The sequence below is a fragment of the Ahaetulla prasina genome, chromosome 2, assembly GCF_028640845.1.
Source record: "Ahaetulla prasina isolate Xishuangbanna chromosome 2, ASM2864084v1, whole genome shotgun sequence".
Classification (NCBI taxonomy): domain Eukaryota; kingdom Metazoa; phylum Chordata; class Lepidosauria; order Squamata; family Colubridae; genus Ahaetulla; species Ahaetulla prasina.
This window is the reverse complement of record NC_080540.1, coordinates 17,638,218-17,654,938: the sequence shown is the minus strand read 5'-3', so window position 1 is coordinate 17,654,938 and position 16,721 is coordinate 17,638,218. Positions and strand designations below refer to the sequence as shown.

The following is a 16,721-nucleotide window of genomic DNA, read 5'->3' as shown; positions in this document are numbered from 1 at the left end:
ATTTTATATTATTAAATTGATTTATGGGTTTTAAATTTTTTAGTAAATTTTAGAGGGAATATTTTTATCTATAAGTAGCCAAATTAAATAGGTTTTTTAAGGGTTGTTTTTAGTTTTGTATTGTTGTTTTTTTTCTGTATTTTATTTGTGGCTGTACACTGCCCTGAGTCCTTTGGGAGAAGGGCGGTCTATAAATAAAAATATTATTATTATTATTATTATTGTTTGATAATGCTTGATGTGGTTGGCATATAATATAAATAAATAATAATCCTATGATTCTTGTATTTCCTGCACCAGACAACGTTTTGAATTTTATTTGGAGAGTAGAGAATGTTAACATGGCATCTGCCTGCAACTCATTAAAGCAGCTGCTTCCATTTTCAGCATTGCAAAACGAAGCATATTCAAAGCACTGCATAACTGAAATGTTCACCCAATATAAAAAAATAAAACAAAAATGAGAACACATTTTGAAATCCAGGTCGTAACCTCACAAAGGTAAATGATGAGAATTAGCATGGAGCAGTGGTTCAGATCAGTGGTGAAATCCCAATTTTTTTACTACCGGTTCTGTGGGCATGGCTTGGTAGGTGTGGCAGGGGAAGGATACTGCAAAATCTCCCTTCCCAGCCCACTCCATTGAAGGACTGTCACACCTAATCAAGAATCCCCATCCTGATTCTACTGCATCCTGAATAGGAAGAAGGAAGTTTGAGATATGGGACCCCCTAACACCAAATTTGAGCAAAGAAGGAAACTAACTGTGGGGTCCTTGGTGTTCTCTGAGCTTGGTTGTTTTCTTGCAGACATTTCATTGCCCAGCTAGGTAACATTATCAGCACTACATGGGTAATGATTTTTTATTTTTTTTCTTAATTTATGGATCTAGTACTTGCTTAGGGAATATACCATCTCTTCATTTATGCCTGTTTAGGAGTCAAAAAAGTAAATTACCTTCTTAAGTTTTCCAACAGCTTTGTGGACAGTGCAACAGAGTTTGAAGGCTGCCTTGAAGTGTCTTTTCCCAACTACCAATTTACAACATCTTCTAGAGTAGTGGGTGGCTGGGGATTCCTGGGAGTTGAAATCCACTTATATTAAGGTTGCCGAGATAGATAAACACTGCTTTTAGAGGTATCCAATCACCATTGTGCCAAAGTAACATGAATAAGGGGAGGCCTTCCATCACGAAAACTGGATGGGTGATGTTATGAAGATGCTGTAAATCTCTAGTGTGGAATTAGCCTACATCATGGCTAACTGGGAAACTTCTTAGATTCAACATGCTAAAAAATGCCTAGCTTGAGAGAAACTATTCATAACGAAGAGTTGCTTTGAGTAATGAAATGTGATTCCTTAAAACACCCTAGGAAACAAAGCAATTGTCTACAGTAATTGGCCTTTAGATATGCTTTTATTTTTATGATTAATATAGCTGCCCATCTCATTCAAGTAACTCTGGATGGCTTACAAGATTCCCAAACATAACACCCAAGGTGCTAAAAGATCAAACTATTGATTAGTAACCAACAATAGCAGTAGAATTGATCTCTCCCTGACTCCGATGTCTGGGGGATCAGCCAGGACTTCAATGCCTTGCAAAAGGCTAACAAGATAGGGCTTGTCTTGGGTTTTTATGCTATTTAATTAGGAAATTGCATCAAGGTTGCAAAGCATCTTAGTATAGCAATAGCACTTATATACCACTTCATATTGCTTCACAGCCCTCTCTTAAGTGGTTTTACAGAGTCAGCATATTACCCCCAACCATCTGGGTCCTCATTTTACCCACCTCGGAAGGATGGAAGGCTGAGTCAACCTTGAGCCTGCACCACTGCACCACCTCGACTCTGTATGCTTTGCATGTTCTTCCTTCAAATCTTTCTTTTGTGGCCCACCAGCGGCCAGTGGAGCTCGCAGCAGATTCAGACAGTGAGGAGGCTGGGGAGGAACTTGGGCCAGTCCTGGAGTCTGGGGAAGGCTCTCATGAGTGCTCTGCATCGGAGGCAGAGATGGGGCCAGGGCCATCTGACAGTTATCAGCTACCTTCGGAGTCGGAGGTAAGGTGGGGCTGAAGAACAGCTGGAGCCAGTTCCCGATGTGCACAGCGCAGAGCTGTCAGAAGGGAACAACTAAGGAACAGAGGTCGACTCAGGAGTAAAGGCACAAAATGACGCTGAATGGCCCCTCCCACTGAATAAATAGGAGCAAAAGGGGAGTGGTGTTTGCAGGAGACAATTAGTTCATTTATTAGTGTGAAGATTTGCTTATCTGAGTTGGTGCCTCATAGAGACCCCTTCCCAAGTATTTCCTTGTACAGCGTTGCACCTGGAAGCTATCGGCCTGGCGACTATCCAAGGACTGATAAGGTCTGTAGTTGCAATTCACCCTTGAAAGACTGTTTGCTGGCACTTTGCTGGATATGAATGCTAGGAATTTACATTCGCCGAATAAAAAGGGGTTTTTTGGGAGGACAAGGAGTCAGTTTTGTGATTTGGTGAAGCCAGAGCACTTTCCACTGGCGCTGCACTTAGAGTGAGGCTTTGAGTAAAGGAAGCATTATGAGTTTTTATGACAGAGGATGGCTTCAAATTGGGATCTCACCCAGAATTCATCATCTGAACCAGCGGTCTCCGACCTTATTTGCAGACTGGTGGGGGTGGGGGAGGAGAAGGGGTGGTTTTGCATGAGCAGCGGGTGAGCACGCAAGTGCGCAGCTCTATTTGCACAAGCAGGAGGCACGCGATCACTGCTCACTAAATGGTGCTGTGCATGCACTCTCATCTAATCCATGTGCAAGTGGAGCTATGCATGCATGCGTGCCTTCCTCCTATTTCCATGGCTGTTCTGAATAGGCCGTAGCCCGGGAATTGGGGAACATTGGTTCATTGATCTGAACCAATGTTCCATGCTAATACTCATATATAATATATATAACAACAGAGTTGGAAGGGACCTTGGAGGTCTTCTAGTCCAACCCCCTGCCCAGGCAGGAAACCCTACACCATTTCAGTCAGATGGTTATCCAACATTTTCTTAAAAATTTCCAGTGTTGGAGCATTCACAGCTTCTGCAGGCAAGTCATTCCACTTATTATTTGTTCTAACTGTCAGGAAATTTCTCCTTAGTTCTAAGTTGCTTCTCTCCTTGATCAGTTTCCACCCATTGCTTCTTGTCCTGCCCTCAGGTGCTTTGGAGAATAGTCTGACTCCCTCTTCTTTGTGGCAACCCCTGAGATATTGGAACACTGCTATCATGTCTCCCCTAGTCCTTCTTTTCATTAAACTAGACATACCCAGTTCCTGCAACCGTTCTTCATATGTTTTAGCCCCCTAATCATCTTTGTTGCTCTTCTCTGCACTCTTTCTAGAGTCTCAACATCTTTTTTACATCTTGGTGACCAAAACTGGATGCAATATTCCAGGTGTGGCCTTACCAAGGCATTATAAAGTGGTACTAACACTTCACGTGATCTTGATTCTATCCCTCTGTTTATGCAGCCCAGAACTGTGTTGGCTTTTTTAGCAGCTGCTGCACACTGCTGGCTCATATCTAAATGGTTATCCACTAGGACTCCAAGATCCCTCTCACAGGTACTACTATTGAGCAAGGTGCCACATATACGGTACTGGTGCATTTTGGTTTTTTTTTTGCCTAAATGTAGAACCTTACTTTTTTCACTGTTGAATTTCATTTTGTTAGATAGCGCCCATTGTTCAAGTCTGTCAAGATCTTTCTGTAACTTGAGCCTATCTTCTGGAGTGTTGGCTATTCCTGCCAGCTTGGTGTCATCTGCAAATTTGATGAGTTCCCCATCTATCCCCTTGTCCAAGTCATTGATGAAGATGCTGAAGAGTACTGGGCCTAAAACAGAGCCTTGGGTAACTCCACTGCATACTTCCCTCCATGTGGATGTAGTTCCGTTGAGGACTACACGTTGAGTGCGGTTGGTCAGCCAGTTACGAATCCATCTGGTGGTGGTGCTGTCTAACCCACATTTTTCCACCTTATCTAGTAGTAGGTTATGGTCTACTTTATCAAATGCTTTACTGAAGTCCAAGTAAATTATATCGGCAGCATTCCTCTGGTCTACTAATTTTGTCATTTTGTCAAAGAATGTGCTAAGATTAGTCTGGCATGATCTGTTTTTGACAAACCCATGTTGGCTTTTGGTTATTACTTTGTTTGCTTCTAGGTGTTTGGTGATTCGTTGCTTGATTATCTTTTCCAGAATCTTCCCCGGTATTGGGGTCAGGCTGATAGGTCTGTAGTTTCCTGGATCTGTTTTTTTCCTTTTTTGAAGATGGGAACTACATCAGCTCTTTTCCAGTCCTCTGGCAGCTCCCCTGTGCTTCAGGATCTTTGAAAGATATAGTTCAGTGGTTCTGAGATCATGTCTGCCAGTTCCGTCAGAACCTTGGGGTGTAATCCATCCGGTCCTGGTGATTTGAACTCATCTAGGGTAGACAGGTGTTCACTTACCATTTTCTTCCCTACTTGTGTTTCTAATCTGTTTTTTGTAGTGCTGTTTTTGATAGGTTGGATTGTTTTTTCCTTTTGTGTAAAGACAGATGCAAAATATGAGTTAAGTAGATCTGCTTTCTCCCTGTTGCTTGTCATCTTCTTGCCACTTTCTCCCAGCAATGGGCCAATTGTTTTTAACATGTTGGAAGAAGCTTTTTTTGTTATTTTTTACTTTTGTCGCTAGCCTTTGTTCATTGTGAGCCTTAGCTTTCCTCACTTCATCTTTACAGGCTCGGGCTATTTGCTGATATTCTGCCTTAGTTATTTGCCCCTCTTTCCACTTTTTATATTTGTCCTTTTTGTCTTTCAATTTGTCAGATAGTTCTTTATGCATCCATGCTGGTTTCTTTTGAGATCTATTATTTTTCTTCTTCATTGGTATTGTGTTAGACTGCGCTTTTATAATCTCACTTTTCAAAATTTCCCAAGCTTCTTGAGTTGTTTTTCCCCTGAGGATTCTCATCCATTGAATCCTTCTCAAGCTCTCTCTAAGTTTATTGAAATTAGCTCTCTTAAAGTCCAAGACTCTAGTTTGACTTTGTTCTACTACTTGTGTTTGCTTAATGTCGAATTCCAATATAGCGTGGTCACTTGCCCCCAAGGTTCCTGTAGCTTCAACACCTTCTATCATTTCATCTCTGTTAGTGAGAATTAAGTCCAGTATGGCTGATCCCCTTGTCGCCTTCTCTATTTTTTGGGAAACAAAGTTGTCTGCTAGGTTTGTTAGGAACCTGTTGGATCTTCCACTTGGTGCAGAGTTTGTTTCCCAGTTGATGTCAGGGTAGTTAAAATCCCCCATTACTGGAGACTTCCGGGTGGCTCCGCTTCGTTAATGGCGGGCGATCTCAGTCGCCAGTTCTGTGTGATTCTGTAGAGCTGTTTAGACAGCGTTAATCTGCTGTCAACAGCTCGTAAATCTCTGCCCTCGGGCAAAGAGGGGGAGATGAGCATTTGAGCTGAAGTAGAGTCCCCAAGGAAAGCCCCAGAATGATTTCTGGTGGTTTGTTGGGAACACTCCTTCTATAGCTCGAAAAAAGCTCCAGAATCCAGAACGCTTCTGCAAATGCAGAACAAAACGCAGCGTCCATCTCCGTGACTGAAAAGGATTATTGATAGATTGCCAACACGGAAAGAGCCGAAAACAGGAGGGCTGGCATTTGATTGTAAGATGATTTTAACTCCCTGACAGAGAAGGTATTTGTATTCAAGAGTGGAGATGATGAAAGATGGCGTTTTGTGTCTTGAAAGTGAAAGCTAAGATAAGCGAAAGCTAAGGAAATGCTGATTACAATTGCTGGCGTGGAACCTTTAAGAAGAATATAAAAAGATTTTTTTTTTAAATGGAATTCTTTTTTTTTTAAATCTCTTTTTTTTATTATCTTTTTCTTATAGTGTTTAAGAAGAAAAGTTTGTTGATTTTTTTTTCTTTTTATTCCTTTTTTTTTCTTCTTCTTGGTATTATTTAGTTTAAAAATGGCGGGCGATCTCAGTCACCAGTTCTGATTTGTGACCTGATTCAGAGGGAGTCCGCGGACTTTATGGGCATTACGGAGACCTGGCTGGGCACAGAAGGGGGTGTACCCCTGGTTGAACTGTGCCCTCCGGGTTTCCGTGCATTCCATCAGCCGAGGGCCCAAGGTAGGGGTGGGGGGTGGCGGTTGCTATTAAAGAGAGTCTGGAGCCGAGGGAGTCCACTGTTCCTCAGATAGCTGGCTGTGAATCCCTCCTTGTGAAGTGGGGCCATCGTAATCAGATGGGGTTGTTGATCACGTACCTGGCTCCTTGCTGCATGGCTACAGCCCTACCTGAACTTCTGGAGGTGCTTGCTGGCGTGGCGGTTGAGATTCCCAGATTTTTGGTCTTGGGAGATTTCAATTTGCCATCGGCCGGCTTGTCATCAACAGTGGTTCAGGAGTTCCAGGCCTCCATGACGGCCTTGGACCTGATTCAAGTAACTGATGGCCCTACACACATTGGGGGAGGCGCGCTAGACTTGATTTTTATCTCTGGTCAGTGGGTAAATGATCTGGATTTAGGAGACATAGTGATTGTCATGGTCAGATCATTTTCTCCTTCGCCTAGACTTTCGAACCGCTGCTCACCACCGCAGGGAGACGGAGCCGACGCGTTGGTTCCGTCCCAGGCGCCTGATGGACCCGGAGAGGTTCCTGACGGAGCTTGGGCCATTTCCTGAGGATCTTACCCACGGCACGACTGAAGAACTAGTTGCGGCTTGGGAACGGGCCGCGGCTGGGGCTTTGGACCGTGTCGTGCCTTTGCGGCCTCTGACCCGGCGTAGATCTCAATTGGCTCCCTGGTTCTCCGAGGAGCTGAGAGAGATGAAACGCCGGCGAAGACGCCTAGAGAGTATTTGGAGGTCCAGTCGTTCCGAGGCTGATCGGACACTAGTGAGGTCCTTTACTAGGACCTACCTAGTGGAAATGAGGGAGGCGAAACGTTCCTACGTTTCCACCCTCATTGCATCGGCAGATAACCGCCCGGCCGCCCTGTTTCCAGTGACCCGTTCCCTCCTTCAACAGGAGGGACGGGATGACCTCCTGCAGGGACGAGCCAAGGAGTTTAACGGTTATCTATGCGATAAAATCGTTCAGCTTCGTGATGGCTTGGATCATGATTGCGATGATTCAGCCGAGGTGGCAGAGACTCGTCTTGTTGAGGTTATTTGGGATGAGTTTGATTCTGTGGCTCTTGAGGACGTGGACAGGTTGCTGGGGAGGTTGCATGCAACTACGTGTTTACTGGACCCGTGCCCTTCCTGGTTAGTACTGGCTGCTCAGGAAGTGACACGAGGCTGGCTCCAGGGGATTATAAATGCTTCTTTGGTTGAAGGGGTTTTCCCCACCGCCTTGAAGGAGGCGGTGGTGAGACCCCTCCTGAAGAAGCCTTCCCTGGACCCAGCTATTTTGGGTAATTATCGTCCAGTCTCCAACCTTCGCTTTTTAGCGAAGGTTGTAGAGAATGTGGTTGCATGGCAGCTTCCCTGGTACCTGGAGGAAGCTGTCTATCTAGACCCGTTCCAGTCCGGCTTCTGACCCGGTTACAGCACGGAGACGGCTTTGGTCGCGTTGGTGGATGACCTCTGGAGGGCCAGGGAGAGGGGTTGTTCCTCTGCCTTGGTCCTATTAGATCTCTCAGCGGCTTTTGATACCATCGACCATGGTATCTTGCTGCACCGGTTGGAGGGGTTGGGAGTGGGAGGCACCGTTTATCGGTGGTTCTCCTCCTATCTCTCCGACCAGTCGCAGACGGTGTTGACAGGGGGGCAGAGGTCGTCCTCGAGGTGCCTCACTTGTGGGGTACCTCAGGGGTCGATTCTCTTGCCTACCCTGTTCAACATCTACATGAAGCCGCTGGGTGAGGTCATCAGTGGTTTCGGGGTGAGTTATCATCTTTACGCTGATGATACTCAGCTGTACTTTTCCACCCCGGACCACCCCAACGAAGCGGTCGAAGTGCTGTCCCGGTGCCTGGAAGCCGTACGGGTCTGGATGGGGAGAAACAGACTCAAGCTCAATCCCTCCAAGACGGAGTGGCTGTGGATGCCGGCACCCCAGTACAGTCAGCTGCATCCGCAGCTGACTGTTGGGGGCGAGTTAGTGGCCCCAAAGGAAGTGGTTCGCAACTTGGGTGTCCTCCTGGATGGTCGGCTGTCCTTTGATGAACATCTGCCGGCCGTCACCAGGAGGGCCTTTTACCAAGTGCGCTTGGTTCGCCAGCTGCGTCCCTTCCTTGACTGGGATGCCTTATGCACAGTCACTCACGCTCTGGTTACGTCTCGGCTGGATTATTGCAATGCTCTCTACATGGGGCTGCCCTTGAGGTGCACCCGGAGGCTGCAGTTAGTCCAGAATGCAGCTGCGTGAGTGGTAACAGGAGCCGCTCGTGGCTCCCACGTAACACCACTGCTCCGTAGTCTGCACTGGCTTCCTGTAGTCTTTCGGGTGCGCTTCAAGATCCTGGTTACCACCTTTAAAGCGCTCCATGGCTTAGGACCCGGGTACTTACGAGACCGCCTGCTGTTACCTTATGCCTCCCATCGACCCGTACGCTCTCACAGAGAGGGCCTTCTCAGGGTGCCGTCCGCCAAACAATGTCGGCTGGCGGCCCCCAGGAGTAGGGCCTTCTCTGTGGGAGCACCAACACTCTGGAACAAACTCCCCCCTGGCTTACGTCAACTGCCTGATCTTCGGACCTTTCGTCGTGAGCTTAAAACGTATTTATTCATTCAAGCAGGACTGGCATAAATAGTTGATTTTAAATTGGGGTTTTAATAATATTTTAAATTTTAAATTTTAAATTTTTTAAATGTTTTAATTATCGGCCGTATAGTAATAGTTCATTTTAAATTCTTTTAATTGTATATATTCTGTGTTTTTATTCTGGCTGTACACCGCCCTGAGTCCTTCGGGAGAAGGGCGGTATAGAAATTTAATAAAATAAAATAAATAAATAAATAAAAATGGCCTTTAAGCAAAGAGATTTAACCACTTCTAAAATATTGGAAATTTCTTCACTTCAGGTACGGAAATTGAGAGAGGATATTAAAGAAAGTCTAAGGAATTTTTTACAGGAGTTTATGGAGGCTCATCTTTCAGAAATAGATCAAAAATTTAATGAAATGGAGAAAGAAATACTGGATTTTAAAGATTTGGTGGAAGAGCAGAGGAGGGAGATGAAAAAATTAAAGGAATCAATTACCCCATTATTGTTATCTAGCACACAGACAGAAGAAAGACTGGATGAATTTAACCAAATTAATTTAGATTTGCAAAGGAAAATAGATGAAGTTCAAATTAATCTGAATTTAGAAAATAAAATAGATGATATTCAGGTTAAGGTTGATAAGGCAGATGAAGAAAGGGTTATATTACAATATAAATTAATGGAATATGCTATAAGGGTGAGAGGATTAAAAGAGTGTAAGGAAGAAAATTTGAAAGAGATTTTTATTCAGGCCTTTGCTCAGATAGAGGGAGTGGAACCAGAAGATTTTGAAGTTAATATTGAAAAAAATTATCGTGTTAATTCTTGGTGGGCAAGGCAGAAGTGTTTACCGAGAGATGTGGTTATTTATTTTACAAATAAGAAGATTAGGTATGGAATTTTGCAAGCATTTTATAAAAATAAATTTCAAATATTAGGACAAGATATAATAATGATGAAGGAAATTCCTCCTAAAATGTTAAGAAGAGAAAAGAATTTGCCTTTTAGTGGATGAATTTAAGAAACATCAGATATATTTTAGATGGGAGGTTCCAGCTGGTTTAACAGTGAATTATAAAGGAAGAAAGTATTTTCTCAATACAATTTGTAAAGCACGAGATTTTTATTCAGGCCTTTGCTCAGATAGAGGGAGTGGAACCAGAAGATTTTGAAGTTAATATTGAAAAAATTTATTGTGTTAATTCTTGGTGGGCAAGGCAGAAGTGTTTACCGAGAGATGTGGTTATTTATTTTACAAATAAGAAGATTAGGTATGGAATTTTGCAAGCATTTTATAAAAATAAATTTCAAATATTAGGACAAGATATAATAATGATGAAGGAAATTCCTCCTAAAATGTTAAGAAAGAGAAAAGAATTTGCCTTTTTAGTGGATGAATTTAAGAAACATCAGATATATTTTAGATGGGAGGTTCCAGCTGGTTTAACAGTGAATTATAAAGGAAGAAAGTATTTTCTCAATACAATTTGTAAAGCACGAGATTTTTATACTAATGTATTAAAGATTGGGAATTCTTTTGGAAAATGTGTAAGACAGAAGAAGGGGAGGGAGAATGTTTAACTCTATTATATATGATTATGGTTAATTTTTGTAAATGATTTATTTTGGATATAAATGTGTAATTTTAGGGGTACTATTTGATATATTTGAGGTATAAAGGAATAGGAAGATGGAATATTGGTTAACTTTGGAGGATAGATAGTAAAATTTAGGAATTTGGATTAAATATTATATTTAAGAGATGGATGTAATGTTGTTATATGGCTAATTAGAATGTAATTGTTATAATAGATATATTTTGGATAAGTTATAGGTGTAATTTTAATAATGTTATTTGATATAAGTAAGGTAAAGTGAAGATTTTAATTATTACAATTGATATATTGGATATTTGTAATATTATTTGTTGTATATAAATGTTAAAGATGTGAAAAGATGGACTATTGTTTATCCTTGAAGGTTGGACAGAAAAATTAAAGAAATTAAGTTGGAAATATGAACTATTCTTGAGAGACTGCTTAAGGAAGAAAGACATTTTAGAAGAACCCTTGGTGAATATTGGAAGATGGAACGTTGTTTTGATATTGATTGATGAAGGTTGGATATTAAAAACTATGTACTTTATTCAAGAACAAACACTAACTCAATCGGAAATTTCTGAGAACTCTAGGAGTGGAATGGTCTGATATATAATGGATTGGAAGAAAAGTATCTTCTTTGTCTCTGGAAGGGGAGTGGAGGTTTTAAGGAGTGATTATGGATTATGATTTGTGCTATATTTTAATTTTGTTGTTAGTTTTATACCCTGTATTCGGTTCTCGGAAGTCCCGGGGGGAGGGGAGGAAGGGGAAGGGAGGGGGAGGGGGGATGAGGGTAGAAAATGGATTGATAGTTAATGTACAAAGATGATTGAAGATGTATAATTAATGTAAGATCGGAGCTGCCTGGCTACCACTTCAGAATGATGGGAAAGAAGGAAGTAGAAGAGAGAAGGAGGTAGGAAAGAGAAGAGGAGGAAGAGGAAAGGAAGGAAGAGGGATAGAAGAGGGAGAAGAAAGGAGTAGGGAGGAAGGAGGAGAGGATGTAGATAAGAGAGGGGGAGGATGGTTGTGGAAAGTAGAAGAAGGTAGAGAAGGAGAGTAAAAGGAAGGGGGTGGTGACCGGGCAGATCCGATTAATTGTATATGATGGTACATTAAATATGTTATTGGATATGTTATTGGATAAGAATGTTAAAATAAAACTTTTTTAAACAAAAAAAAAATCCCCCATTACTACTGTGATGTGCTTCCTACATACCTTAGTTAGCTGACTAGCAAAAAGTTCATCTACTTCCTCTGTTTGGTTGGGTGGCCTATAGTATAGACCTATGGCAATATCGTTTTTCACCCCTTTTATATTGACCCAAATACATTCAAGATGATTTTTATCATTGTTGTGCTCTATTTCTGTAGAGATGTAGTTATTTCTTATATATAGTGCAACTCCACCTCCTCTTTTATTTGGTCTATTTCTTTTAAATAATTTATATCCCTCTAGCTGTATGTTCCATTTGTCAGTTTCATCCCACCAAGTTTCCGTAATGGCAACAATATCATATCTGCCCTCATTTACTTGAATTTCTAATTCACCCTGTTTATTCCTCATACTCTGTGCATTGGTGTATAGACATTTGAGTCCATTTGGATTGACCTTGTGTTTACTGTCTACATAACCTGTGTTGACTGCCCCTACTTTCTTGCCACCTGTTGGTTTAGTGCACATGGTATGGCACTCACTGTTAAATGCTTGGTTTTGCTTGATAGCAGGGCTGATAGTCTTACCCATACAGACATCTATGTTACATGCACTGATAACCCTTTTAGTTTTCGATTGCTGGGGACAGAAATTTTCTGTATCAGTTAATTCTCTGTCCCCACTGTTCAATTTAAATGTTTATCCAGAAAATCTGTGAATTTATTGCTAAGTAACTCAGTCCCTTTCTTTGATGGATGCAATCCATCTCTTTTATACAATTTTTCATTGGACCAGTTGCAGACATCATGACTAATAAAACCAAAGCCTTCCCTTTTACACCACTCCTTTAGCCACACATTAAACTCCACTACACGCTGGCCTTTACCTTTTTGTTCCTTATGTACTGGTAAAACCTCTGAAAAGTTACGTCTACAACCTAAGCTATTAAGTTCATACCCCTTGTGAGCCTTTTATTTTTGTTTTATTCTGGGTGAACATTTACAGTGCTTTGGATATATACTTTGCTTTGCAATGCTGGAAATGGAAGCAGCTACTTTAATGAACGCTGGCAGATGCCATGTTAGCACTTCTGCACCTTTCACACGAAATGCAAAACACTCTCTGGTGCAGGAAACCAAGCAGTATTTATTATATATCAGTCATATCAAACATCAAACAATAAAAATACATTAAAATAGCTTAAATATTAACCAAAATGGCAAGCAAGGGAGCAAGGCACAAACGGAGTAGAGGTAGAAGGCTCTTCCTACAAATCTTCTGAGAAACACTGGTGTCAGTTATGCTGAGTTCAGAGTGGGGCTCCCCTCATGAGCTTCCATTGACGGAGGTTGGATTTTAACTGGGATCTTCTGCACAAAATTCAGTTATCTAAACCACTGCTCCATGCTAATTTTCATTATTTGTCCCTTTTGAGGCTACGGCATGGATTTTAAAATACGTTCTCATTTTTTGTTTTTGCTTTTTAACACTGGGTGAACATTTAAGATTTACAGTACTTTGGATATACTTTGCAATGCTGGAAATAGAAGCGGCTACTTTAATGAGTTGCAGGCAGATGCTAAGTTAGCACTTCACCTTCCACATGAAATTCCAAAACAGTATCTGGTGTAGGAACTATAACCATTCCAGGATTATTACTGAATTTATATGCCGCCCATCAGTGGTGGGTTGCTACCGGTTCGCCCCGGATTCAGCGAACCGGTAGTGGTGGCGGGAGGCTCCATCCACATGCCTGGACGTCATATGTGCAGAAGCATTGCATGTGCAAGAGTGCGCATGCCCACGAGTGAACCTGTAGCGACAGGATTTGAATCCCACTACTGCTGCCCATCTTGCCTAGCTAGAGGTGGCCTTCAAATAGTAATGGAAGCAAGGAAAACATTAACTATTAAGATCATTAAGTACTAACATTAAAAAATAACAAAGATGGCAAGGAAAGGAGCAAGGCACAAACGGTGTGGAGGCAGAATCTTTTCTCAGTCCATTAACCACCTTCAGTGTGGGCGACATGCCTCCATTAGGGCTCCAGGCCCTTGGAAGAAGACAGTGACAATTCATTACCATAGTCCTGATCCCAAACCTACACAAATGTGTCCATGAAGTCAAGAGAACAATCTTGGCTCAAGGGAGACTTTTTTACCTTAATAACATAAGATAATACAGAAGCTGGTGGAATTGTGAAATGTAGGCTTGGAAAATAACCCAGGGAAATCTGTAAACCTAGTTTTGTGCTGGCTGGAAGGGTTATAAACTGTTTCAACTCCTACTCTCAAAACAATGTTATAGAGCATTGCGCACCAGAACTAGACACTAGAATAGTTTTTTCCCGAACGCCATCACTCTGCTAAACAAATAATTCCCTCAACACTGTCAAACTATTACTAAGTTTGCATTACTATTACTATTCATCTTCTCAATGTTCCCATCACCCATCTCCTCCCACTTATGACTGTATGACTGTAACCTTGTTGCTGGTATACTTAAGATTTATATTGACTGTTTCCTAATATGATTTGATTGCTTATTTGTTCCCTATGACTATCATTAAGTGTTGTACCTTATGATTCTTGACGAATGTATCTTTTTTTTTACGTACACTGAGAGTACATGCACCAAAACAAATTCTTTGTGTGTTCAGTCACACTTGGCCAATAAAGAATTGAATTGTATTGTATTGTAAATGGTTATCACATGACCCCAGGAGAGTGCAACTATCAGAAGTACACACCAGTTGCCAAGCACCTAAATTTTGATCCCATGATCATGGGGAATATTACGAAAGTTGTGTGAAAACCAGTCATAAATCACTTTTTTCAGTACCGGTGCAATTTCAAACTGACTAAAAGAATGGTTTTAAGCTGAAGACTATTGTATTTTTACACATATATTTCTGCTGTATGGATATTGGCTAGCTGATTTAATCATTTCTGGGATTTATGCTATTCTCGCCCATGAGCTTGGCTCTCTTCCCAAAATTTAGCAAAGGCCATACAGGTGATATAGATATAGATTTCTCCTTAAATGAAATCTCTGTGTTTAAAGATCATTGAAGGGAGTGTGGAATGACTAAAAATAAGCATTATTCCTTTTAAGACTCTGCCATCCGGGAAGTCAAGAGATTTCTATAAGCTCAATGGAATATACTCTATGATAGAATAGAATAGAATAGAATAGAATAGAATAGAATAGGAATGAATGGAATAGAAAATAGAATAGGAATGAATAGAATAGAATAGAACAGAAAATAGAATAGAATAGAATAGAGAATTGAATAGAATAGAATAGGAATAACAGAATAGAACAGAACAGAACAGAACAGAATAGGAATAGGAATAGAATGATGAAGCAGTTGCAAAAGTGAGTGTAATACTACTCTTCTATTTTCCCACCCACTTTTGTTGAAAAACATGCAATCTGCAGCAGAATCTGTGGGGCTGTAAAAGTAGCTTAACCCTAACTTCTGATTGCCACCTAACAGCAATAACTGTTTTAGCAGTTAATAGGCAGTTCTTAGCAATCAAATCTGCATCCACCTCTTAATATTGTTTTGTGTATCTTCCCCTCTTTCACCTGTAGAACTTCATCTTTGGAGGAAGAGAAATTGCCTTCTTCCCAGTCAAGTATGGCATTAGATTTATCAGTGCAGATTGCCAAGGGGGTAAAGAGGAAAAGAAGGAGACTCAGGGGTGGGCTGCTGGGGCTTCTCAGGGGCTCGGGAGAACCTCTAGCTAAGATTCTGTGCAGTTCGGAGAATCCCCAAATCCCACTCCTGGCTGGCCCCACCCACTCTGCCCCTCCCCTCCCAGGGGTCCCCACACAGCCCATTTTGAATGCAGATAAGTGCAGAGTGCACACCAAGGCTCGGGAAGGGCGAAAAACGGGCCTACCAGAAGTTCAGGAAGGCCGGAAACAGGCCTGTTTCCAGAGGGCCTCCAGAGCCGGGGAAGGCCGTTTTCACCCTCCTGGAGGCTCGAGGAGAGCCTCTGGAGCCCAGAGAGGGCAAAAACGCTCCCCCTGCTGTGCTGACTAGGCCACACCCACCATGGCCACGCCCACCCAGCAACTGGGCAGAGAACCCCTTGCTAATTTTTTTGAAGCCCATCCCTGAAGAGACTTACTTGCTGTAGGATTGTGCTGAAATAAATACTTCAGTTTCAGCTATCTAGAGATTGCTGACACTTTTGAAATGTTCCAAATGCTTGGAATTTTCTGTTTGTGGCATCTCAGGCTCGTTTTTCTCTCTGGGTCAGTGGTGGGATTCAGCCAGTTCGCACCACTTCGGGAGAACTGGTTGTTAACTTTCTGAGTAGATTGGCAAACTGGTTGTTGGAAGAAATCATTAGGGCAGAGAACCGGTTGTTAAATTACTTGAATCCCACCACTGTTCTGGGTCCTTTTTTTGTTCCTGTCACAGAGCTTTGCTGCCTCTCATCATTAGCAGGCATTCAGTGCAGTTAAGACTCCAGGCTCTAAAATACTGACTAGAAATAGCAATAGCACTTAGATTTATATACCACTTCACAAAATGTTAAGACCTCCCTGAGATGCTGTCACTCAATGGTCATATTGCTCTGCCCTCCCCACCATATTTCTCCCAGCCAGGAACTCCCCTTCATTCCAGCCTTGTTGTAACTTTCTGGCCGGCTGCAGAGAAAACGTTTCTTCATGAAGCATACGGTACTACTGGCCCCTTTTCCATTCAGATATGCACAGAAGCCTTCTCCTCGCACTGGAAACTTGCAAAAAGAACAAGGAATTACTACTATCTGCGTGGGTAGAAATTAGCACTGCAAAAATGATCCTTCCAGAAAGGTTGGCAGCTTTAGAATACAGGGAACATCAGCTAACAGATGTTACATACTATTCCCTGAGCACTTTTCTTATCTTTTCCTCCCCTTTCAGTGCCTTATTTTTTTCAGAGAGACCCTTAGGTAAAAATTACTATTTTTATTATTATTTCAGCCATTCAAACTGAAGCATGATGTACCCTATTTTTTGACCTGTAAGATGCACTGAACTATAAGATGCACCTAAATTTACAGAAGAAAAACAAGAAAAAAATAGTTTTTGGTATCCGCATGTTGCATTTTCGCCCTCCAAGGCCCCCAGAAGCACTCTGCAGTGCTCTGCATGGCCCACTTTCACCAAAAACATGCCTGTTTTTGGCCTGCAAGATGCTTCTGGGGGCCTGG

At 42.0% G+C, this 16,721-nt stretch overlaps 1 protein-coding gene across 5 annotated transcripts in view; it reads right to left on the bottom strand.

Annotated features, from left to right (window-relative positions):
- LOC131191679 (C-type lectin domain family 2 member D-like) overlaps window positions 1-16,721 on the bottom strand; it is a 42,141-nt gene that overhangs the window by 10,098 nt on the left and 15,322 nt on the right. For 4 of the 5 annotated variants that reach the window (XM_058170067.1, XM_058170065.1, XM_058170069.1 and 1 more), the window contains one exon: window positions 11,123-16,267. The exons of the other annotated variant lie outside the window; for it this stretch is intronic. In XM_058170067.1, coding sequence (XP_058026050.1) covers window positions 16,080-16,267 — 188 coding nt within the window. In that variant the 3' untranslated portion in view covers window positions 11,123-16,079. Of the gene's footprint in view, window positions 1-11,122; window positions 16,268-16,721 lie in introns of those variants that run through there. 5 annotated transcript variants of the gene reach the window in all.